This window comes from Cyrtonyx montezumae, unplaced genomic scaffold (genome assembly GCF_038088225.1).
Source record: "Cyrtonyx montezumae isolate F1298 unplaced genomic scaffold, pur_monq_1.0 scaffold_9, whole genome shotgun sequence".
NCBI lineage: Eukaryota > Metazoa > Chordata > Aves > Galliformes > Odontophoridae > Cyrtonyx > Cyrtonyx montezumae.
Genome location: NW_027072100.1, coordinates 12806030 through 12832354, shown reverse-complemented (window position 1 = coordinate 12832354; position 26325 = coordinate 12806030). Strand labels below are relative to the sequence as shown.

The following is a 26325-nucleotide window of genomic DNA, read 5'->3' as shown; positions in this document are numbered from 1 at the left end:
TTTAACCCTCAAGATATCTACCAAAAAAAATCTTGAAGGAAACTGTACCAGCATGAAGAGAGATTAAAAACATCCTCGGTCTTATTACTTGGACATCTTAATATCAGCCCTGCACATGTTTTAACCACAGGACCTTGTAAGGTACATAGAGGATAGTTACAGCATGCATTCTATAAGACTCATTGGAAAGATCACGCAAAAAAATAGATTTACCATTCTCCAAGTGAATCAGTCTTCAAAAAATAGGCTATAAAAGTGCAAAACTAGGAAAACAAAAATCTAGACTATGTACATATGGCTCAGCTTATGAACAGAAGGTAAATAGTGTACAATTTCCTGACACACAGCACTTCATTACATTGCCAGTTTACAGAGATGTTAAAATTAGGTCCCGCATTCAGGAACTAAGACATACGACTGGAACAGCTCAAGTTGTGTAATGAAAATAACAGTTCCTAGGTTTTGCTATTTTACATTTTGCTATTTGAGGGAAGAGAGCAAAACAAGCAGTGCAAATTCTTTTTTTTTTCTTTTGTTTTAGTAAAATATAGAGAAGTCAAAGCCAGGTACAAAAGGAATTAACTCTTTACTACAGGCTTTCTGAGAAGCGACAAGGAATGAAGGTCAAAATACACAACAGTTCTGCTTTACTGGCTGGTAACTGGCCATCTTCCCTTTATAAAAAATAAGCTGCATGTGCATTAGAAAAAACTCTTGTTGTCTTCACAAAAAAATAAAAGGAGGTATTCTCCCATTAACAGTTTATTCCTTACTCAGTTTAAACACCCAGCAGACGCTAAAAACCAACGTTAAGAAGCTTTCAAGCAGGCTACACCATAGCCACATCCCTTTTTGAAGTCTGCAGATCCTGTGTTCATATTGCTAGCCTGTTGTCTGTGACTTTACAGTTTGGACAAAGGTGCAAACTAGCTTTCCTCTAAACGCAGTTCAGTAGAAAGCTAAACATTTAGATTAGTATTGTGTCTCAGGCTAAGACCTGTGTATTTTCTTCTATAGAGGTTCATTTAAGGAACTTCTCTGAAGAACAGCCACCAATGCCAAACAAAGGATTCAACCGTATCCCAGGAACACCACACTGACAGACTCCAATGTCAAGTATTGCCCCATCCACGCTTTTAAAAGAAGCTGGAAACAACTCCAGGAGAGCAGATTCCCTCCAGCACATGAGATCTTAATGTACACAAGGCAGATCAGCATAATGTCAGCACCATGCTTTGATGTTCACAATGTTTATAAACTGGACAGTTTCAGACAGTTTACTTGGAAGTTGTTTTAAGGAACTAGCACAGTTAAACAGGAAAAACAACACATGAGAAACTTTCACCTTTTAGAAAATGAAGCATTAAAACCAACAAGATTTCAACTTCTGTATTTACAGTTTACCTGAGGTGCAAGGACTATATATTCTTTCAAAGAAACTCTTTTCAGCAGCGCTCAAGTATGTAAAAAATAGAATTCCTACCTAATATTTGGTCAATTAATTCTAATGAAAAATACTCCAAGTCAATGTCAAGACATACATTCCCCACACACCTTCATAAACAATTGTTTAGACTACTTTTTATGGCTATTTGGTATTAAACGTTAACAGAACCAATATCAAAGAACTGTAGTGTTTTTATATACAGTACAATCACAGCTTAATTCAGTAGCTTTCACCATTCATTTTCCTCAAAAACTTCAGGTATAACTCCATAGAACATGCACTTGTGTCCTTAAGACCTAGAAGAAATCAGAAAACAGGGTTTTGTATAGAAGTATAAAAGAGCATAACATCTTTTGTTTAGGAGGAGGCACCCTTTAAAGAATGAGAAGATAATCCTCACCCTTGTATAAATGTATTTAGAAATTAGTACTGCCACAAAGAAGCTACCTTCAATTTCATAACAAGTTAAAAACTAGCAATCAAGCGTCCTTTTGAAGACTCGAGCTCCAAACAGAAGTACAGGCAGGAAACTGAGTTAGAACCAGGCAAAAAATGCTTAGTGGGGGACAATAAAAGCAGTAAGATTAGAAAACTATCAAGAAATAAAGCAAAGTACTTTAAAAGCTGTCAGCTAGAGGTCAGACAGCTCTGCTCCCCTGATATGTAAAGAATCATTTCTAAGAAGACTGCACGCTGGTCCAGGTTGTAGCATTCAAGAGCTATCTGCTTACATTTGAATGAGGAAAATGATCTGTGGCTCCAGTTTAGAAAGAGCATACAGATATTTATTTATAGACTTATTCACTGCTTATCTCCTTAGCAGCTAAGCATGTTGTGAACACAATGGAATTGTGAAGTTGTGAGATTCAGCTGCAAACTGAAGAGATGAAGCACAGGAATTCAGCACACCAGGCTAATTCTTTGCACCCCACTTGTTTCCTCTAAGAGGCTACACCCATCCCTCAGTCAAACAAAGGAAAAGCTATCTGGGACAACACAGAGATAAAACTGCCAAGTAGCTACCAGGAAACCCTCACTTCTCTAGGAAATAATCCAGCAGCAGTCTTGTTAGAGGCAATCCCCCCAGAAAATCTTCAGGAGTTGTGAAATGAGTAACGCTGCCATTCTCAGGACAAACTAACCAACACGACCTCAAGGACACGCAGAGGAATCACGAACTACAGTCACAGGCATGTGCTCTCATCTCCAGCTCTCCACATGCTGCTTCCCCAGCCCCGTATACTGACACAAGGGGAAACAACTCCCACAAGCACTGTAACCAATTAATATATTCCTCTATCTCAGAGCCTCCGTTTCTTTTAGGAAAGAAGCATCCGTGCATTTCTTTTTTTTAAAACAATCACCAATATTCAAAATAACTCCTGCTGTACGAGCATCTGCTTCACGTCCCAGAAAGGACAGGTTGCATTTTCAGATGTTCTGGTTCAGACTTTCATAACCCCCCACTGCTCTCACGCAGCAGCGTTTGATGCTGCGAGCACACAATGCAGTAACAATTAGCTCAGTAACATAATGCAGTAACAATTAGCTCAGAAGGTTCGTTTACCGTCTCTTGAAGTTAATGATCAAGTCTTCTTGTCACCTGGCCGAAAGCGTGCATTGCCAGTGAAACTCTCATAGCTCCGCTTTTGTAGCACACTGCTAGACAAGTGCTGGTATGACACTGATCTTTTTCCTGACAAAAATAAATTTAGATGATTAAGTTATTTCCTGCTAATCTAGCTGGTCAGACAGTCAGCTGGGAGCAGGTCTATGTCAGCACCCAGAGCGAGAGAATACAACTCACAAGCAAGGCTCGAGCTGATGGCTATTCCTTGTCCTCCTAAAAGCTAGAGGACATTCAGTATCCCAAACTCAAACAAGGAGAGAAGCTGCCATTTAAGAGCCTCGTTCTAAGCTGTTGGCATGCACGTACCGTGCCCCATTTTGCTCAGATAATTTGCACGAGGGATCTCTGCTCAGTTCATCATACAGTTGGGTTCACTTTGAGAAGTCAGTACCTCATATGGCAGGATAACCTACACCCTCATCTCCTGCATTTGTTTGAAAACAGAATTTGTGAATGCACACTGAAATGCAGAACAATTATACTACACTGCCTTGACAGACAGAATCTGCAACCCCTTAACAAACGCTAACGTACACACGTGAATTAAGCACTTTTCAGGGCAGTGTACTGGTAATTTTATATTTATCCAAGATCACTGATTCAGATTTATACGCATGAAATCAATGCATGCCTCAAGTCAAGTCTTTGTATGTTAAGTAACAGAATGAAGGAAAAGTCGAGGATCACTTTCCCACACAGGACACAAAAAGCCCAACTGTCGGCCATATTCCATGAGAGCTTTAAACGCAGCACTGAAAAAAACCTAGCAACCTTTAATTAAATTAAAATGGCAAAGCTAAATTAATATTTCAACAGAATCTACAAAGCCATTGGAGTGTGTCATGAGCAATTGTCTTTAATTTGCAGTCTCTGCCAGATCAATCAGCCAACAGGTTATCCTTGATAGCATGTTGCCATTGCAAAGGCAAGTAATTTGAAAATAACACAACCTGAGTGGTTTCAGAATGTTTCTGTCTCTTCAGGGCAATACAGAGTGGCACAGCTTACAAGCAGTAATAGAAGGCATCGTGCTTTAATCAAGCTTGCCAAGTGGAACATATTCTCATGACAACTTGATCCAGCATTTAACATGCAATGTAACATGTTCATAGGACCTAAATAACGTTGCCACAAGCGCACGGATCCTTAGAGAAAGATTGTTGACATGTTCCTATAATATCAGCAGGGTTGAATGAGACAACAGAAACATATTACCAAGCACCTCCACGGAATCGCACCCCCGAAGCAAACTGTACCTAAGCTGCGTTGGGTTTTTTTTTTGGTCAAACTAATTTCTATTACAACTTGCAGAAATTCCTCTTTACTGTCTCCAACCACATTGAAATCTAGAATCTAAACCTTCTCAAAATCATCATGGTTTGTTTTCATTCATATACTTTGTGCAGAACAGTTGGAAAGCTGGGACATCAGCCTTAGAAGCCTGTTTCATTGCACAGGGCTTGTACTAAGTGCCTAAGAGAACTCCCACCAAAGGGGCCTCATCCCACAGGTCTCCCCAACGTTGGTAACAGCCACAAAACGTTGCCTTGAGATGGCACTACATCACAAGCAATGAAATCTTCATTTCTATGACAATTATACTGCCTAATGATTGTAGGCATAGCTTTAAGTGCTCTAAATCACAGGAAACAATGACTATGATTTCAACCCCAAGCTGCTGCCTCCAGGCCTGTACCACAGAAGAGGAAGAAGAGCCTACCCAGATTTCTCTGGTAAGACAGGTGATGCTTGCAGAAGAACAAGGTGGATCCCAATGAAGTCACTGTTTTAGAAAACAGTACTGCAGCCACTGCCAGCTGCACAGCTCTCTGAGAGCACAGGCAGGAGAATTTTTCTATTCTCAAGATAAAGCTGGAGAGAAGTAAAGCACTGACCCACCGTGTCCAGTCCTTGAGGGTATGGACTTCTCAAGACAGATGAAGCTACAAGTTTTTATTTTTCCCTTCTTATCCTCACTAAAATTAACATGCCTTCATACAGCATCAAGAAAATTCCCTAAAATTCCTGGCTGTTCCCTCTGCTCATCACACATTAAGTTCTCAGCAGAAAGCAGCACTCTGCAGGGCTTTTTATCAATGGTTATCTATATATTCCACAACTGCAGGAATGGACCTGCACCCAGAATATATATTTCATTTTCCCAGATCACTAGGAATATCAAAGGGCAGAAATAACATTTGTCCTCGTGCCTATCCCTGTGTGTTCTGTGTGTAATGCAGTACTCACTGCACAGTCCTCAAGGCAATTAATGGCACAGGTTATCCAACACAGACACGCTTCCTGAAACCAGGAGTTAGCACTTTCACAGCTGTTTCAATAAGTCAAACGCGATGCTAGCTTCACCTTTGTCCTTTCCAGACCCAGCCTGGAAGCAGAGCTCTAACACTTGCCTTCATTTTTCCATAACCCACTAGTAAGCCCACAACCATAACATGCACAAAAACCAGAACACAGTTGGTGAATAGACTTTCCACTGTGTAACAAAATGCAGTATAGTATTTTCCAGTTTGCTCTGACCTAAGGCAGCACAACCCTGCTTGTCACCTCAGAGGTGACTTTGCCATTTCTAGAGAATGGGAACACTCAGAGTTTAAGAGCTTAGCAGATACCTTAAGTCTACAGAGCACATACATGTATACTATTCACCCCTTAGAACAGAACCTTCATTTCAAAACTGAAATTCCTATATTTAAGGCTGAGTCCATACTGATGCCTGAAAGTCATAAACACCCTCTAGAAAGAGAGAGAACTGCTTAAACATCACCTAGCACCTTTTAATCTTGGCCTCCATCGAGCTTTTGACAACACTGACTAAGAAACAATGCACAAACTTTTCCAAAGACATCACAAAGTCTTTCTCTGCTAGAATTAAGAGTTTTCCACAGTAAACCCTTACTGCTTAGTGCAACAAGACACCATAATTAGAAAAGCAGAGATTTGTTGTCTTCAGTGAAAGTATTCTGCTCCTACTCAAAACTAAACAATACCAAAACCCACCGAACAATAGAAGTATGAGGTATACATCACAGTTTATGGTTTTAACACATCCTTTTCTGTAATTGAATGGAACAATTGTCTATGACAGATATTTATTTAAAATTCCTATTGATATTCCAGATGGTCCAAGACTTCTTGTAAATTAAGCAGAAAGGTCTGTTCCATACCCTGGATTAGTTAGCATGTCTTGAGCACTCTAATGAGCGAACGTGCTTGATATCATAGACCATAGGCATGGAGGTGTAACTCAAATTTTCAACCCCTCTTTAAAAACCAGACCTTACATGCCTAATTCCCCAAGACAGGGGTATGCTGAACCTGGATTTTACATTTAAAATCCAGGCACTGACTACTTGTTGAAATGTTAACAGCAGTTTATTTTCTCAATTTTTTTTACTGTAGCTATGCATTTATTATTTCATACACCTTTCTTAATAGAGTTCACAGACATCTAACTGAACTAGAATTTTGATACAGTACCTTCTACTGTAGAGCTGGTGACTTGGCCATTGCTAGATCCACAAGAACTGTAAAGTGATCCCGAGCTATATGGCTCATAAGGTTTGAGAACAGTCAGTACTTTAGGAGGATTAGCATCATCCGAATTCAGAAGCCCTTGTTTGGTTGGCAAAACAGAGGATGGCAAAACAGAGGATGCAGGTTTGGCGTGAGAACATTCCTGAGGTAGCAGATTTACATATCTGTTTGCAACATGCAATCTGCTCGTTTCATATCTTCTGTAATTAGCCACAGCACAGTCAGTTTGTCCAATAACTACCACATTATGTTTCATTCTTTTAGAAGACGTTTCACCATATTCTAGATTTGCATTGCCCACAGATTTACTACAAAGATAGTCTCTTCCTCGATGACAAGACCAGGCAGATTCATTTAGGTGAGAGTCAAGAGCCCCATTCATACTGCTGCTCACTACACCAGGCTGAGACACTATGACATTCAGAGCTTTCACTTTAGATTCAGCCCTTTTTACTCTGTCCAATACTGGAGAGACAGTGGAACTGGAGTGCATTTCCTGCTGAGGTTGTTTATAATTATTTGCCTGAGCTCCAACATTACTTTGCTGTTTATGAAACTTGAGGTTACTCGGGGCTGTGCTGCTTGAATCAGCTACTGCAAAAAGAGGGACTTTGTTCTGGGGAGGGTGGCACTGCTTGGATTTCCCCACTTGCAACAGTTTTTGTGGAATAGATGGGGAGGTCTTACTTTTATTAGAATTAAAATTTAGAGGAGTCACATCTTTACCATGCAGAGCAGGAGGGCAACCAGTGCGTCTGGCTTTAGCTAGAGCCTTGTTTCTATAGCCATTTTTGTTAACGGTGTCAGGGTTGTATTTGTGCATCAGCCTCTGGTGCATCATTAGGACTTCTGGGTAGAGTGTTCTGTAAGTACAGAACGGGCAGATGCTGTGGACTAGGTCTGCAGTAGTTGAAACCACTGAACGTTCTCGTGAAGTCCCAACAGATAAGTTCAAGGGCATTTCTTGAGCGTCCTCCATATGTTTGTGTTTGGAGTTCTCAGAGCACTCTCGTACATCAGTTGTATTTTTTCCATCCTTAAAAGCACAAACATACTGGACATCATCTCCCTCAGATTCCACAGAAGCCTCTCTCCCTCTTTTACACGACGCACTGGGCTGAACTTCCTTTGTTACCTTCTCAGCCTTTAGTTTTTCCAAGAAAGGAGTGGACACATTCTCATGCATTTGATTCAAATTGTTACAGAGCGAGCGTTTGATCGATTCCCTAGAATCATTTTTCATTCTTACAAGGACTGTGCTGCCTGTTGCGTTATTCAAGGACAGAATTTCCTTTTGCTGCTTTGTGGGTGGGCAGCCCTCAGCATCTTTGGCACCATCAAAAAGCCTCTTCAGATTTTTGGTTTCTTGAGCACCGTCAGCAACCAGAAAGAGCTCCGTCTCCTGACTCTGCAATGAAGCCTTGCTGTCACCTTTCACATCTGCTGCACTATCAGCTTGCTTGTCCTTGTGATGCCTCTCTAAATGATACCTCAATGAAGTTTTCTGTGCTGCTGCATACTCACAGAATTCACATTTGTACGGTTTTTCACCTGAAACACAGTTTTATCAGTAAGTTTGATACAATTTGAAGCCTTGAGTACAATGAAAAACAAGGAAATAATCTAGACTTTAGAACAGTAGAATAGATTTTTCTTCCCCCTTTCACACAAAGTCCCAGACTCTGCATCACTTAAAACTGTCTTACTGCTTTTGCTAACTACAGTGACATCTTCTGGTTATGTAGAAGATAGTTCCCTATGCAGAGTGTTAGTTCACAGTATGTTTGGCAGAAATAGGAAAGCACATTTGTGGGTCAACTCCAGAAATGCATACCTGGCCCTCAATCACATTGCAGGTATGTGATTCAACAACACAAACATTACAGATCCATAGAGCTGCTTCAAAAGAAACGTGGACGTACATTAACGGAAGGAGAATGAGTTTGCTTGGCTACAGGAAAGTTTAATGGAAGCAGAGCTCTTCCCCCAGGTAGCAGCAACCAACAGACAAACTTAATGCTTGGAAGCATGTCTGTGTTTTTCCTACGCTATTATTAAAAGCAGAAAGAATTTTAAGGTTTAAAATAAGTATTGTTGAGAGTACAAAGTAATTGGTCCCAAAGAGATTTACACTTAAGTACACACAATTAATTCCTTTAGGAAATTAAATTCAGCCCTTTTCTCCAGCATTAAGAGTAATCTTGGTTTTTAACATCAACGTCCTTGAAGGCAACTTCTGTTTTACATAACCAAAACCAAACATCCCATCCAGTTGGATTCATCACTTCCTTCCCCTCCCACAAAGCTGAAGCCCATTTACCTGTGTGAGTTCTGAGATGAATATTGAGGTAATAATTTGAGCGAAAATACTTTCCACAATAGCTGCATTCTCTGGAGGCTCCAAGATTTTTAACTTTTGCTCTTTCCAAAACATCTTCATTTTTATCTTTGAGAGAAAATATAGCTACATTATGAAGAGCAAATGCAAGTCTGTAGACCCTTTCAAAACCATAAGCATCTACCTTAGCTGCCTTTATTAAGGAAAAAAGCACAGAAGGAAGAGCTGTTGCCAACTCCAATCTGCAAATGTCTTTGGTTCTGCAATGGATGTACACTTTGAAAGCAAAGTGGTTTCAAAAGTCCCCAAACTCAGTCAAACACCTCTGCTGTTAGTGACTGAAATGAAGTAGTCCCACAGAACAAACAAGATGTAGAATTAGGCCTCTAAGGAGAGACATTTAATTCTGTAATGACCTACAAGAAACCACTGCAGAATGGCCTAAGAGAAAAAGTCACATCTGTTATAAGCTGCATTCTTATCTTAAAGGGGAGTGCTTGAAAAGCATGGTTATCTGCACTGCAAACCTGACTCGAGCACCATGACACAACACAGGATGCTGTCTTGCAGAAGAAAGCTGGGGAGGATGCCTGATTTTTTCCTTTATTGCAATATTAAGACTGCACTAATCGGTGGAGTGCCATGCCTAGAACAACCAGCTTGGCTTTCACAAGTAATCTTTCACTAGAACAGTGAGTGCTGAAGCTCTGAGAAACGGGAACGTGGCAGGGGGTGCTCGCCCTGTGAAGCACGTGGGTCGAGGAACAAATCCGCAAATAAACTGAAGTGTAAACGACAGTGATTACCACTGGAGGGCGGCATGTGCAGCATAATGTCTAACGAGGGGTGAAAGCTCGCACAAGACAACTCAAATCTTGTTTTTACAACTCAAATCACCAAAGTCACCTTAAGTAAAATATCCAAGTCAAAGTTAACTAGACAGCTACAGTGGGAAAATAAAGAAGGACACTTTTTGCTTAACTAAGACGTTAGAAACGTGATAGACAGCTTAAAATGATTTTCCAAAGTTACTACACGTTGGAAAGCTTCCACACTGGAAATGCTAAGCATGGCTAAACCGTGGCCAAGAGCAGCCAGAGCTGCTTTAAACAAACAGATAATGTCTCAATAAGCATGACTCAGCATCTCACAATGGAAGCTGTTGTCGTTCTGGATAAGGCGCTGTGAAACTAAACAAGCAAGCTAACATTAGGTAATCATTTTTTCCTTTGTTATTGGAGGCAACATAAAGAGCAGCACATTACCAGAAACGGAAAACTCAGTCTTGAGTGCCAGGACATTCTGTACGTTGTCTTTTCTAGAGATTATGCAAGTGTCTGCTCTTCAAATGCAGACTTGAAGCATGTCACACAGCAGCACTAGTTAGCTACATGTCTTTCTGCTATTCCATTTTGCCCCCAGACATGCCAGCTTCTTCAATTAAGGAATCATTTAGCATCAGTATCGCTTTTGTAAGGCAAAGTGAGGTTCGGCATTAATCCTGGGTAACAAGCAGTTTGAGCTCATCTGTTCTATCAAAGAAGAGAAGTATACTCCTCTTGCATACACAGCATCTGCATATTAATTGTCCATCTGCATATCCTTAAACAACTAATTTAAAGTTGCTGGTCCTGACACCTGGCCTGTCAAGTTGGATACCATTCCAAGAAACGCACAACCCGTGGATGGACGGAAGAGCCTTGCCATTATTCTTTACTTCCCCAGATCCTAACAGCTGCTGATTTTGAGCACTGGACATTTTTCTGCCCTTCCTTACAAGATGCAGAATCAAGTAGGAAACACAGTGACTTGTTCAGAAATACTACCTGTAAAACATGTGCTGAATGAGAATGCAATGAATATGCAGTATACCCAGTAGAAGTAAGCATCTGGGGGGGGGGGGGGCTGGAAATACCATTTTTCTACAGACTGTTATTGAAAGTATTTCAGTGCTGCCAGAAGGCCCAACACAACCTCAAAGATCTGAAAATACTTGTGTCAGAACATTTCCTCCCTTTCCTTATTCTTCCTCTCCCCTCCCCTTTTCCCACCATACTATTTCATATTTCCACGTGCATTTTGGAAGAGGCCAGTAATAGAGGTGATGCATTTCTGGCATTAAACAGATCCCAAACAGCAACAGTTATTTCAGTCTCACGCCTCAAAGTGCTGCTCACCTAAATTCAGCGTTTCTGGAAGCCCATCCTCGGACCCATCCTCAGATCCTCCTTCCACTCGTTCTACTGTCCCATTTTCATCCAGGCTGGCAATTATATCAGTACAGCACGACCTTGAAGCAGCTGGAGTCTCTCCATCTGTCCGCCTGTCTCTTTTATGCACTCTAGAATGAAGGACTAGCTGGTGGTATGTTCTGAAGGCTTTGCCACACACTGAACAGTGTGTTGGCTTCTCTTTGTTCTGGGACAATTTAGAGTCCATCTCCATAGAAGGCACTTCACTGTTGGGATGTTTCAGCTTGTGTCGGTATAAGTTACTATTCCGTGCATAACTGCTGTTTTTATTTACTTTTGACTTCCCTGAAGTTTCAGTCTGGCTACCTTTATTTGCATTCCAAATTTCACCAAGTTCTTCCTTATCAGAACAGGAATCGTCGTTGTCTGTACTTCCTTCTTGTCCTGGTTCTTTAGTTTGGCCACGGCCAACTGCAACTTTTCCTTTGGTAGCCAGCTGCCACGCTTGGTATGTATTGAATGGATCCAGCTCAGCTATCCATTTCACAGGTTTTTGTGATTTGTCATTTTCTGGAAGCACTTTTGGCCTTAAGTTCAAAAATCGCAAAAACTCTTCCTTTTGAGTTGCTTCTTCTAGTTTGGGATCTTCAGTCCCCTGGGGGCTTGCACCATTGGGTACTGATTCTTTGGTGTGCACTTTACTGTGCTCAAGTAGAGTCTCTTTATTGAGAAATAGGAAGCCACAAACCATACAAATTTTGTAAGGTGATGTTACGCTTTCAGTTGTATGCTCCTGCACCACATCATTTATTGTGATGGGGCTTTCAGAACTTTGTTGAAGCTTGTTTCTAGAACCAGGCTTTCCAGTATGAGTTCTCATGTGATTTTTGAGGAACCACGGCTCTTTAAATCTTCTTCCACAGACATTACACCAATACGTGAAAGAATCTTTATGCTTTTTCATATGTGCCTCAACATCAAAAGCCTCATCAAATGTTTGTCCACAAACTTCACAGCTAAGCTCTTCACTGTCCTTTGCATTGTTTGAAGAAGGCAAATTTGTTCTTACTTGACATTTATCCAGAGGACTAAGATACTCTGCTTCAACACGCAGAACAGCTGGTTCACAAAGAGTGGGCCGATGCTGAGTTAAAACATGCTTTCCAAGTTCTTCAGGATGCTTAAAAGTCTGATCACAAAACATGCAGTCCAGAGGCATACATCCCTCAGCTTGCATGAGAAATTTTTCTTGCAAGCTTTTGTAAGAAATGGTATTTGTTCCTTTTATTGTCATAGAGGCATCATTATCCTCCATCTGCGTACCAACAGTACTGGCTATTTCATCCAGTTCATCCATGTATGCCAAGAGAGGCTGAGTTGGCATGTTTCCTATGTTCTGTTCCCTATTACGTGTTTTAATGTAAGGTTTCAGTTCTTTGGAGGATGTTCACTGATCACGATAAGGACACTTGTAAAGTTCTCCAATATGTGCTGGCAAGTCTGCTAAGCTAAAAGTCCTCTACCAAGAAAAAGATTTTCTTCCAGGAGCACAAGATTATTCCTTTCCCATTTATACCTGTGTTAATACATCACTGAAAGTGCATCCTCTGGGGCTCTCAGTGACACAAATGAGGTTTCTTAAACTATTTCTTCTGAATTTTCAAGTCTGCAGAAACAGTCAGTTGCACTTAGTTTTCCTGTACAATAACTTCAAATAGTTGCATTGGGCAAGATGTACTCGAGGGCAAGTTCAGTGCCAAAAGAACTCCAGCACCTGAGGAAGAGAGAAAGCAATCCGTGAGACTTCTCAAAAGAAAAGATTATTATCTCACAAATAAAGAAAACTGTTGAATGCTTTTGGGCACAGAAGGCATACAGTACTAAATGTCAACGAGGGACAACTAGAAGACACTCCAATATCTTCTACATACCACAGTAGAAATAAACAGCTGTCTTAAACATTCCTCCAAGCCATCAGTAGGGCTGCTGCCCTAGGACTGCCATACAATAGAAATACCTCAGTAACTATTCTAAACCTGCTCTTATCCAGCTGCATACAACTGCTTAAACCATATTTCAGTATTCAACACTCTTCAATTGAACTCCTAACACGTAAATGCAGCAAGCCAAAGTAACCTTCCAAGAACTTGTGAAACCAGAAATTAGAGCCACAGTAAAACTTTGTTCGGTAATAACTATTGAGCAAAATCCCTTCTTCCTCCCACCCCAAGACTAGGGAGCTTGAAATGAGCACTCTCAGTTCCAGTACAAAACAAGCATCAAGCACAAATCCTTGTCTTAAGAACTTTTTGTTAATACCACCACTCAGAGCTGTTAACATCCACAGATTTACAACCTCTGTCACAATTAGATCTCAAAGTTCGAAGCAGTCTAATGATACTGCTTGTTGAGGAGCAATAGCATTTAAAAATCATCCGAGGGGCCAACTCTTACACTTCCAAAGGAAATGCTTCCCATTTCAAACTGCATGCAACACCAAATGTGTGTTTGATTATACTCCAAAAGGAGTGTTTAAAATTCCATAAGTTTTAAAGGAGCTACAATGTAGTTAATGACAAGTCCTGCTTAATTTTTTAAACTCCTAAGAATTAAAATGTCTGCTAGCTGTGCCTCTCTTAGGGCAGAGAAATTATAGTTTTGGAGTTCATTATTCCACTTAATCAAATGTTGGGATAAGGGAAAGATTTACCAGAATAGCACATGCTCACTGAATGGGAAACATCCCCAGACGAAACCTTTCCAAACACAGATATCTAATCAGAAGAATGCATTCCGAATCGGACTCCAACCTCAAACTTCCACAAATTATTCTGTGAGAGAAACTGGTCAGTGATTCACGTTACTTGAATTCACAAGTCTCAAAACATGATATGCTCCATAGCCCACATAACACAAGACAGTATGAGCAAAGTATGGTTTTAGAATTTCTCTTTCCTTTCACCTTGCCCTTATTTAAGGGAAAACAGAAGCATTTCATATCAGCTGGAGAAAGGATAGCCATTGCAAACAAATCCTGTAATAGATCAGGTTATAAACATGGTCACCACAAACAGTTGGAGCCGGCAAAGACACCACACCGCTGCGGACCAGCCGGGGTTACCTTCTGCAGCTTTTGCTGACAGCTTTCCTACTCAGACAGCAGGGGTGGTCTTCAGCTATTAAATCTCATTTCAGCTCAAGGGAGCACAGCAAAACATCGCCAGGAGTAGTAGCTGGACTTCTCCTCTCACTGCTTTATGCCCCGGTCCTAGGAACACTCCCTGGTTTCAAACTGAGGTCAGCTTCTTTTCCTACCATCACACTAACAGAAAATAAAAATAAAAAAATCTGGAGTCTATAATAAAGATGAATTGCAAAAAACTCCCACTCGTGCCAATACAGTTGCCAGCTGCCTGTATTAATCTCTTTCCTCTAACACCAGAACGTAATACTCCTGTTGTCCAGTCACCTAAGGAAGGGTGAGACAGCGACTCATTTGAGTACCAGGAAGCCAGAGCGGCCCTTTCTGGCTTCTTAAAACCCAAAGACTCCACCAAAAGCTATTGACACGTCACAAGTCAACAGGAAGAACAGGGGGAATTGGGTGTAAGGGTAGGGAGTGGAAGAGGGAGCAAGCCACTGGCTGACAGGAGGGTGGCAGCAGAAGCTGAATTGGCTGCAGCCAAGACATCTCTTTGCTAACTGCAGCCCTTATTCCCACTTTTTTGTTTGTTACTTTAATCACTGCCATGATTAACAGTTCCTCCTTTCATAATGACTCAAAAAATCTTTCGTAGCAGGCAGATTCAACCTGTGGTGTGACAATTCTGACTTGCTTCTGCTGCAGCCTTTGCTCTTGCCTTGCTATCCTCTGTCAGTTTTGGCTTACTGGCTCTCACTCACCTCTAAATCCACAGGTGGAGAAGCTGTAACTGAAGTTTGAAGCTGAAGTACTCAAAAAGCTTTCCTTTTTCGTAAAGCATGAGGAAAATCATATCAAAGGGTACTGCTTAACATGTTTTACTTCATGTCTCAACTTGCTGTTTTGTTCCATTTCTCCTGCAGTTTTAAGAGGTATTTTTACACAACAGGATAACATGCTGCAGCACAGCTCGTGTGCCTAAATGGTGGCTACGTGCCTGAAAATAACTTATCTGCAAACTAAAAGCAAACAGCTACTTTGAAAGATTCCTAAACACCTCTCCAAGAGACACCTAAGCAAGAGTTTAGAAATGAGCTTAAAGAGTTTAACGTTTTTACTTTTGACTACACAGGTAAATACTTTGCAGTAGTAGATAAGAATCATACCCCACAAAAGTCACAGGCAGCACTGGGAAGGAAGTCCCACACACTGAACTGCTGAGATCCGTCAGTTACGTCCTCACTCCTGCCCAAGAACACAGCAACTGCCACTGCTGCACACCAACCCCGCGGCATTATGACAAAAAAAAGAACTGGAGTGATGAAAGCACAGATGAGGAACGTCAGAAAGCCACGCCATCTCCCACCCTCCAAGGATCAATATTTCAGCATTCTGGGATGAGATGAGAGGAGAAGTTGGTCTATTTCAACATCACCTCGTTCCAATGCATCAAAGTAGAAAAACTACTTAACTGTCCAAAAAAAATAAACATCTTATAACTGCACACGTAAACACCCAGCATAGAGCTTGCACATGGATCACGAGATTTACATAACATTTTGTCCAAATTTTACAGGGTATCAATAAATATTAATAAATCCTTTGGACAATCTATCCACGGCTCTGAGTGCTCCAAAGCTCTGAGGTACACACCCACTGACCCACGTTAGGTGCTGAATGCTTTCCAGGCTTACAGCTTCTAATAGGAGGGTCTCAACACTCATGAAGGTCTGGTCACAGCTCACCCCCCTGGCAAGGCTGCAAAGCAGAGCAAGATATTCCTGCCTTAGAACCTGGAAGGCCTACCTGCAGTTCAGGCAGCTATTTATTTATTTTTTTATTTTTTTGGAAATGCTATTCTATTCAAGAGATGATATCTATGGATTTAAAAAGAAAATCTTGCAGGTGGAATTTCTGAAGAAAGCTGCAAATACACCAAGATGCTACTATTAATGTCAGGAAGTGAGCTGGAAAACTCCAGTCTTATTTATTTCATACTTCACTGTGATTAGACAAACAGCTTCCTGAAGTGGGGCACGATTTTACACTCTTACTGTTTAGACAAGCTAAGATATGCTTAAACTATGAGTATCTGCACTAAGATTTTACCCATTATTTAAAGAGAAAAAACAACTCTCTTCCTAGAGAAGATTAATATTAGACTTTCGACTTGAGGACCAAAAGTGCTGATTAGTTACATTCCTGTCCTTCAAAACACTGTATGTACCAATACAACATCAAGAGGTGCTGCAATCCTGTACTACTGCTTACTTGGGGAAGCACACAAGCTGTAGTTCAGAAGAGCACTGGAACTACTCGTGCCTGAAAGTCTAAGTACTGGCAGAGAAACCCACAAACAAACAAATACACAGTACCTGGGGCAGCTTCTGTCATCTTTCACTTTCACGAGTGAAAAAGAGAGGGATGAAAAGAGGAGCAGAACAACGCTGGTATTAGACAGCCAGAGACCTTAAGTAAAACAGCAGACTAAAACAGGAAACACTTCCTTCCAACATCTGAAGAGAAAGCTGTCAGTTTGCCACAGATTAACTCAAAGTTGAAAATAGAGGATGACTCTCTCTTCACATTTCAGTGAGTTCACGTCCAGCCTTCTGACTTCCCTCTCCACCAATCGTGGACAACAGCGGGCATCCCCAGCAGTGAGCCTGGGGATCCCACCTCGCTCTGTGCTCCCAGGAACCTCCTGTGGGGTCACTGCCAAAAGAGACATTTCTCCTCAGCTGAGAAGGCTGCGTGCTGAACCCCATCCTTCTGGCAGCCCTCAGCCTGAGTGCTTCTCCAGCTTCAGTTCACAAAAGTCATGTTTGGCTGTGTGGTCTTTAATCAAATACTTTAACATGTTTGCAGCAATACCCATTATATTTATGAACATCACAAAACATGAAAAAATTGAACTAACAGATGAGAACATCTTGTTTTCATCGTGCCTGCCATACAACCTAATAACCACACCAGAAAGCTGCTGCATATAAATAGATTATTAGAACAGACTAAGTTTTAATTAAGTGCCTGCAGAGAAGTTTAATTTCTTTTCATTAAATTACAGTACTGAAGACTGCATGTTGCAGCCTCAAAGATTTCTTTGGGAAATGACCTATCAGGAATAATTTTATTGCATTTCTACTTCCTGCATTTCAAAATTTCCATGAATATGTAATAAAAAATTCTAGACACACCTTTCTGAGAATAGCAAAGTCCAGCCACTGAACTTCTCACTTGGACACCATGGAGCACTGCGACTAAGAGCTGTGTGGCTGGTAGCAGGAAAAACAACTGCACCTCACTGGCGGTGTGCTGACAGAAATAACAGTTGTTCAACTGTAAAAAGCTAACTGGAACAATTACAGAAGTTAACCTAGTTCCTGCAACAGTTTCTTAAAAACAGAAGTGAGAAAACTAGAAGAGTTACAACTAAGTGATAAGTTACTTCTGTACATCCCACACAAGATGTACTAAGCTCCCCCAGCAACCCCACAACAGAGCCTTTACCCACAGCCAGCAGCAAGCTGCTGTGTTAGCAGCCCCACAGTGCCATTAAGACACTGTCTGGAGCATTCTCATCCCAAAACCTCAGGATCCAGTTGCTGTAGTTCAGCTGCCTTTGTTGTGTTTTTTATTTTTGGGGGGGGTGACAATGTTTCCTTCACATAACAGAACTCCACCTATTTTCAAAGTATTCCTTCAGTTTTCCCCATGTTTCAAGATGTTTCAGGAGGATAAAGGCATTTATACTCAGAACAGGTTCCTCCTCTTCTGCTGCTAATAAAAGATCTCACCCTGCTGCTGGCATATGGGAAACCACTGACAACTTACTTAAGCACCTTTTGTATTTCTACCTACAGGTTTTGCTTTTCAGAATAGTTGCTCCTGTTCTGCCTTGAGAAGATACAGAGAGCAATTAACATCACTTTTTCCTTACTGAGACATCCCCACCTGCAAATAAAAAACACTTTCTGGGCATTATTTATTTCAGTTGAGCACAACTGCATTCAGTGGCAATACTGATCATGGAGTAACTCACGCACAAATACAACATCAGATTTATTTTAAGAAAAAATAACCAACCCTGAGCCAAGGCTGGACTTAGCTTATTTAGCACTATTTTTTCCTAGTCATTGTGAGGTTCATAAAGGTACCCATTACTTCAAAACATTATCCAAATTCCCAGATACACGGGACATGAAACTTCAAGCTGATTCTTCAGGTCTTAGCATTTATATATGTCAAGCACACAATATCCTTTTAGACATCTCCTAAGAAAGGCATGTCACACCTCACACAGTAAGGTGCCTTTCCTGTCCCAGTTTGAGGAACAGCAGCCCCTAAACCTGGGGAATACATCATCTGCTCCACAGACTGCAACCTCATTTCTGAGAGCTCCAGTCCATCTGCCTGCGACCTGACCAGGGCACTGGGAAGCACGGCACTGGCATAGAAGACATCACTTTGCAGAATAGCAGGAGTCAGCTTTTCTTCATAACACTATAGGAAGCCAATGACTTTCTCCTCATCGCTGAGTCCCGTTGCCTTCTAGGGAAGGAAAGAGCTACTCTTCTTGATCTTTTAACTGTAAATCATTTAACAGCTTCCCAGCCCATTTCTGTGTTAACAGAGGTGCATGAGTGCACCTAACATAGCTTCCCATCCACAAATTTTTCTGCCCTGAGTCAAAATAGAAAAATCTTTTTCAATAGAAGTTTGTTAGTAGTTCATTCTGATAAAAAACTAACATGAGAACTTTTAAAGGAAATGGAGATCTAGGGGGAGGAAGGGGAGGAAGAGAGTTGGTTTGTTTCAGTTGCAGGAAAAGATCAAAATGAAGATGTTCAGGTTGAAAAGAGAACATAAAAGATGACCCCAAATTGGAATTTCCACTCCCTAAATGCTGTACACCCTTAAGTCCCCTTGTTAGACTTCATCTTTCAGGCCTGAAGATTTCAAAGTTACTCCAAACCTTGACTCGGGGGAGAGGGGGTTGGGTTCAGTGTTTATCTTTTTTGGTCCTCTAAAAGAGCAGCTATTTTGTTTCCCTCAGTTACAGATCCCTGTAACGCGACTACAGAGTGCAGTGGAACTGAGACAACTCATAGAAACAGATCTGAAGAAACAGACATACACCAGAATGCAGGAGTGTTATTATCCAGGCATTTCTCCTCGCACAGTTGAGAAAGATTTTGTATTAAAGCTCTTTTGTAGTCAGATAAGACAGACATACATGCAAATCATTTCCCTCCAGGAATTTAATTACTAGTGGAAAATAACTAGCAGTTAATAATGAACAATATTAGGAAAACTCCCTCCCCCCATTTCAGACATGTATACTGATAGAAACAAAGGATATCCTTTCTCTAAAAAAACTTTTCCTGCAAGGTCCCCCCTTTCTTTAAGGCTATATGTCTGTTTTGGCAGAGCACGGATAAGATGAATGCATCTCCTCAGTGAACTGAATGCCTCTTCTATCAAAAGATAGAATTATTCCTTTCAAAGCAGAAAACATGTAAGCTTGCATCACTCTGCACATGTTTTTCCTCCACTGAGCAAGAGTAAATATAAAAGAGACTAATTCTTGGCATTAAAGGAGGAAGTGCTACAAGTAAGTATTGACTTTTAAAGTTCAGAAGGACTGCTCCAACAGCCAGATTTTTCCCTTTTCCCCCACTCTCTGAGTAGGAGAGAATTTCTGAGGGACCACAAAACCAAAGCAGACTGTAGACACTAAGGAGCAGCCAACACCTGTCGTGGAAAGGCTGAAAGACAAGAGCAATCCTATTCCAAATAAGCCTGGGACATGTCTCACCACTGCCTTAAGATGATGCAACTTCATTAAATCAAGAAGTTACGTGCACTTAAACTGGCAGTGACCCCTTACCTTACAAAACAGTTTATTGTTCTCTCCACAACAGGTAAAGACTCCTAGTGAAGCGAGTGATACGTTTTTACTGTTGGATCAGTCTCACCTTACATAAACTGCCTTATGTTTAGTCTTGGTTTTCATTTTGAAAGAAGATATTTTCACAGACCTTAACAGCGAATTTGATTATTTGCCCCCTCCCAGACACTTTCTGGCAGAAAGATGTTAGATCTCTCCAACAGCCACCACTACAAAGAAGTGGTAAACTCAGAGTTTACTGAATTAAGTCTAATTTCTTATTACTCAAGAGCCAGAAGTTCCTCTGTAGCAATTATGGGGAAGTTGCATCCCTTTGGGCAGCGTAAGTGAAATAACAGGAAAAGAGGTTCTTTGCTATTCCTGAAGAGGAGAGAAGAAGAGTTCACTTTGCTTGGGTTATTCGTCTTCCCTTATCTTCTCACCTGATTTCAACTCTGAATCCAACTCCTACCGACATAGCAGTGCGCTGGCAGAAAAAGCAGCAGCTTCCTAACCCTCCCCTCTGCAGAGCAGCGACTTGGAAGTTGTCACTTTCAAGCATACCCACAGTTATGTATTGGCAAAAATCAGTCCTGAAAGATGGAAAAATGCACACAGTCTGGTGGAAAGACGTTTACTTCTACTAAGTCCTTCCCTGGCCCAAAATCTGAAGATACAAAAATAGCAATGAGCTTCAAATACACATCTCTTCCAAGCAGGTGGGAGCTCTTCCAGAGACCAGCGCCAATTGATGGAGATTCAGAATGTTTTAATTGCCTGACGTTACCTTAATTATCCTGCAGTGGTGGACTGAAGGCATGCATGCAATGACCAACTATCCTAGAAAGCAGAGTCAGCATCTACAAGCAATGTGCCACTCCAAAGAGAATAAATAGGCACAAGTTTTGTATACTTTTTTTAGTGGCTGATAAAAGATTAGAAAAACTCTAATGTTAAACAACAGTTATGGCACCTCTGGATCACAGTTATACCCACTTTCCAAATGGTACAAAACACCATAGTCCTCAGAGCACACCTAGTTTGTATCTTCCTATCTACATAGGAGAAAGAAGCAGCTGCCCCAAGGCTTCACCCCATCAGCCCCATCTACCACCACAATGAAGTGTAAGCACAGGGGCCTTTACACCCCTTGGGTAGTTCACATCAGAGGCAGACTACACTATGCCTTTGTTACACAGAAAAAAGCAAGCATACCCATTGCACATAAACAAATTCAGACTTCAATACTTTCAGCTGCACAAAATCTTTAGAACACGGAAAATCCCTGCCCAGTCAATAATTCACTTACACTTGGATGAGTTTCTGCTCAAATCTTTAAGTCACACTGCTCTACATAGATTTTCCTGTGTATTCTGACCACATTTCCTCTTGTGCTTTCTTTTGAAATTCTCAAGGCAGGATAAACAATCCAAACTTCTGCAATGAATGCTGTATGCACAAATAAGTACGCCTCAGATTTTTGATTCATACCTCACTTTCCTCAGCACCTACATTGGTTCACTTGGAAGTTTTGTGTCTGTTCCTGCCACAGCACATAGCTTGTCCCCCCCTCCCCTGACACAGATAGAAAAAAAACTGAGGAGAAGAATCACAAGAACAGCTAATTTACAAGCTATACGTTATAAACCTATGACTTTGGTCAAAACACATCAGTAGAAAATTTAATATATTTTCCTCATGTTTGGCATAAGAGCAAAACCAATAAAAGCAATAAAACAAGATCTGGGAATTTCCCTAAAAAGTTAAAAAAAGAAAAACAAACCTTTGTGAGAACAGCCTTAATATTGAAGGTGGGTGAAAAAAATATGCTAAGTTAGCTTAGGAAAGCATTTTCTTAGTTTGTCTTTTTAATTAAAATACAACACTGAGGATCTTACATAGCTTGGTCATATCCTTTTCCTTACTTTTGTCTTCAGTTGCAAATCTCTTGTGGTATGAGTCACATCTCTCTAAAAGCATGCATACAGTAGTCAGCACAATCCCCCGCCCATATTAATGCACCAGAAAGAAAAACTCTTCTCAACTTTTTTGGTTACTGAAGTTACCTTAAAAAGAAGGGTCAAGGGTCAGCAGAAAGGACCCAGAGCCCGTTAAAAGTAAATAACAGTTTGAAATAAATGCAATTATGAGATGTGGAAAGAATATCTTACTGGAATGCTGATGTTCTAAATCCAGAGCCTCAAAAATAAGAGGGCTGAGCTGGCAAATGGCAGCCCTGCTGCAACCGAAATGCACTATCTTGCTATATTTAAAGACAATACCTCAACAGTTAAGTATTGGAACATTTTAAGTGAGATAAATAAGCATAAGACACAGGCAAATATCCTTGGTTATTTAATCATCCTGAAAGCAGCGTGGAAGTGTGAGGGGGAGTTCAAAGGTCAAACTCTTCTTTCAGCTGCTTGCAAAGAAAAGAAAGCTTAGCCCATTTTACCTTAGGGAAGGGGGGCCAGGGCTGTTCTTTCCATATGCCAGTACTAGTTACACATTTCATAACACAGGAAAGAGGGAGTGTATTTACATATACAGTGCATGGAATCTCTTACTAGGACAATGAATTCCATATCAAGATTCAGGTTGAAAAGAGTTGGGACAAAAGAGTCCCAAAGAACAAAGGGAAGTTAAAATTTACTTAGCATTTCCCCAGAGCTTCTTAGCTACAGAAGAAAAAAAAAATCTGAGAGTTTGTAATTAAGAACTTATTGTAATCACCATTTTGAAAGTCAAGTGAAACTCACAGTTCCCTTTTGAAATGACTTCCCCCAAACACAGTCCTGACTGAGCACCGATCAGTGCAGATGTGACACGGATCTATCACCGCAGCTCTAAATGGAAGCGAAGCAGAGAGGAGAAGATACTTTCTGAAGGTTAGAAGTGCTCAAAAGGCACTTTTAAACGTGATCTCATGAAAGGGGAAACCGAAATGAAGTAACCTTTTGTAAGACGGTCTGACAAAGGTGCTAAAGTTTATTAGCTTCCTCTTCCTAGCCCCCACCCTCTGTTCCCCCCCCCCAGCTGCTACCTAAACAAAGAAAAAAATATTCCCTGGAAATGAAGGGGAAAAAAAAGCCTTCTAACCCAGAGCCTGGAAGCCATTCTGTAAAGACTACTTAATGTGAAACTTTGTTTACAAGATACAAATATAGCCCTCTCACCACATTCAAAACCAGAAAACATCCACTTATTTAAAGAAATACTTTTTCTATTTTGATCAGCCAGAACGTAGGTACTCATTTTAAACTTAAATTCAGCTCAATAGTGCCATACGAATGCTTGAAATTCATGTATGATATGCACTGTTTGAGAATGTTTAAACAAAGGAAGTAGGAAAAGCCTCAAAATACACAGTAAAACTTAATGACTTCAATTTAAAAATACATACTGATTGCAGCACGGTAGAATTATTCTCTTATGCTCACAGCCAGCCTTCAGAGGGGTGAGTGCAGGCAGTGGAGTAATTCGTCCCACTGGAAATTCCGTATAAAACATCTACCTAAAATAAACAAGGCTTCGCAGCAAGAATCGTCAACTGCCATTAAGGACACACCTTAAAGTTCTTACCACACAGTAACTAAACAAGTACAAACTAGTGGTGACTGCTCGCTACTTTTGTCTGCGAAGTTAATGAGATCAATTCACTCCTCGGTATCAGATCTTCAGATGGTCTTCTTAAAAAGGCAAGAGACGAGCCACCCCCCAAAGACGAATAGCCAGCACTCGGGTGCTTGATGAATTATCAGAGCGCCCGAGGTTCTCGTAAATCCGCATATAAATATTAACGTTTAAACCTGACACCACCTAATAGGAGAAGGTAAAACGCTGAGAGCGCTGCTGCTCGGGCACTGGAGGCAGCTGTTGTTCCCCTGCCTTGCCTTTTGTTGTGCTTAATCTCATGTCAAGTCATTCAACCAACTCCAAAGCGATGAAGACATAATTGAACAACCTTAACTAAAAACTGATCTACTGTTCCTAAATAGCTCTAGATATCGTTTAACGATCCGAGCAGATGTACGTATCTTAAAGGAACCTATAGAATTTAAATCAGCGACTCTGGTGCATGCAGAAGAGCTGCCTGGCCGCGGGCCAAGCCAATCAATAATCACTGTAATAACCACGTTCCTAAACTTATTTTCTTTTCATATTCATCACGCGAAAAACTTAAAAAGGCAGAATTTCCAAACTCACTCTGGCCTCGAGCACGAGCCGTTAAGGTACAAAACCCAGGCGTTCAGCACGGGATTACAGCACTGCTCATTTTTAAGAAGCATTACAGGAAGGTTAGTGATCACAAAGGCACAGATCTGCTACAGATCTTAAGATATTGACTCTGTTACAGAACTAGTTAAAGGGGAAGAAAAAAAACACCTCCTCCACCCTTCCCCTCTGCACTCCCCCTGCCAAAGAATGCAGTTTATCCTACTTATTTAAAACCGTCCTTCTGCATTATCCAAGGAAACACTTAAACCTCAGTGCGGACATCACAAATTAAAGTCTTAGCCGTATTCCCAAACCTACAGTAAATAAGAGCTCCGAAGAGCAATAAAACATGGCGTTAAAGCATTTGCAAGCCATTGTCATAGCACCGAGAGCCCTGATACCTTTGCAGACACAAAACCAGCCCCCCCAGCACAAGCATGGAAGCACTGGTCAGCAAGTCAATGCCTGCTGTTCAACTTGTAGTCAGGCGTTTGAGTTCTGTGTCTTCCAGATCATATCACTGCTGCATTTCAGGGCCTAATAAAATGTGAAGAATGACATGTTCGCATTTGAAACTGCGTTATTTCCCTCTCCTCTTTTTCACACATTCTTACAAAAACTTCCTTTTTCACTCACTTCTATGAGAAAACATCTCAGCTCCCCTCCTTCGGTTCCTATTTCTATTTTCGATTTTCCCTGTATGTCCTGCTGCTGCCTCCCCCTCAAACCCACCGCTGGAAACCGGGGCAGTTTTAAAGCTCTCAAGGTCATTCCAGAAACAACAACAGAAAAATGTTGTTGCCTTTAAAAACAACAACAACAAAAAAAAAAAAAAAGGAAAAAAAACCTTTAAGCACCACAAAACCCCCAGACTAAACCCCTTTCAAACCCCAACGCCTTTCATCAGCGGATCAATAACACGGCAGAAAGATTTTTGTTCGCCACCACTTCAAAACTATTACGCTCCAATGGAGATACTTACAGGAGTCACAGCACGTTTGGGGACGGCTCATTAGGGCTGCAGGTTTCTGTGCGGGGAGCAAACAACAACACCACAAAAAACCCCACACCCAGAACAGATAAAGTCCGGTGGGTACCACGGAACGGAGCGAAATTCAATCTGCAGATATCTCAGATTTGTATTGTCCTCGCTTGGCAACGTCTTTTGTTGCTCCGCGAGTCAGTCGGGGCTTATTTATTTGTTTCCTAAACTTCCTATTCCCCTCGAAGAGGAGCAAGGGGGGGAAACGCGATGCCAAGAAACGATCGCGGCTTCGAGTGCGAGGAGGGGGGGGGAGGGAGGGGGCTGAACGGCTCAAACCGCCGGCGGAACGGATCGATAAACTTTTCCTTCCCTTCCCCCCCCCCCAACCCCCGCCCCGCGAGCCGCTCACTGCGGGGCCCGGATCGGGCACATCCCGGCTCACAAAGCAGCTCCGCTCCGCTTCCGCCACACTGAGCGGGGCCAGGTACGCGGCGGGGGGGACACCTGCACGGGGTGGGGGTGGGGGCGGAGAGGAGCGGCTCGTTACCTGCTGCTGCTGCTCCGCCGAGGGAGGGGCGAGGCCGCTCACCTGCCCCCCCCCCCCACACACACAGCCCTTCCTCCTCCTCCTCCTCAGCCCCCACAGCGCCGGGACAGCGCCCGCGGCCTCGCACGCCCGTCAGCCACACGGCTCCTTCAGGTGCCGCCGCGTGGGGGGAAGGAGGAGGAGGAAGAAGGAGGGGGGAGGAGGGGAAAACGGGGGCGGGGGGGGTAAAACCGACCCTCAGACCTCCCTCACCTGCGCCTGAGCCGCCTCCCCGGCCGGCATCCTGAGGTGGGGCGGGAGGGAGGAGGAGGGGAAGCGAAGGCGGCCGCGCACGGTGCCGCCGGAACCCGGACTCGGAGGCGCTGGCGCTCGGGGCACTGT

At 41.9% G+C, this 26325-nt stretch overlaps 1 protein-coding gene across 4 annotated transcripts; it reads right to left on the bottom strand.

The window, feature by feature from the left end:
• On the bottom strand, nucleotides 1–26325 carry ZNF217 (zinc finger protein 217). 4 transcript variants are annotated; one of them, XM_065754338.1, is made up of 6 exons: nucleotides 26197–26325; nucleotides 11148–12936; nucleotides 8953–9078; nucleotides 6576–8183; nucleotides 3015–3143; nucleotides 1–1743 (listed from the first exon to the last, which is right to left on the bottom strand). In XM_065754338.1, exons 2-5 carry the CDS (start codon nucleotides 12544–12546, stop codon nucleotides 3034–3036), a joined length of 3243 nt encoding a protein of 1080 aa, XP_065610410.1. In that variant the 5' UTR covers nucleotides 12547–12936; nucleotides 26197–26325; the 3' UTR covers nucleotides 1–1743; nucleotides 3015–3033. The 4 variants fall into 4 exon arrangements, with proteins under 4 accessions (XP_065610410.1, XP_065610411.1, XP_065610413.1 ...); XM_065754339.1 differs by lacking the exon at nucleotides 26197–26325 and adding an exon at nucleotides 25395–25475; XM_065754341.1 differs by lacking the exon at nucleotides 26197–26325 and adding an exon at nucleotides 24814–25199.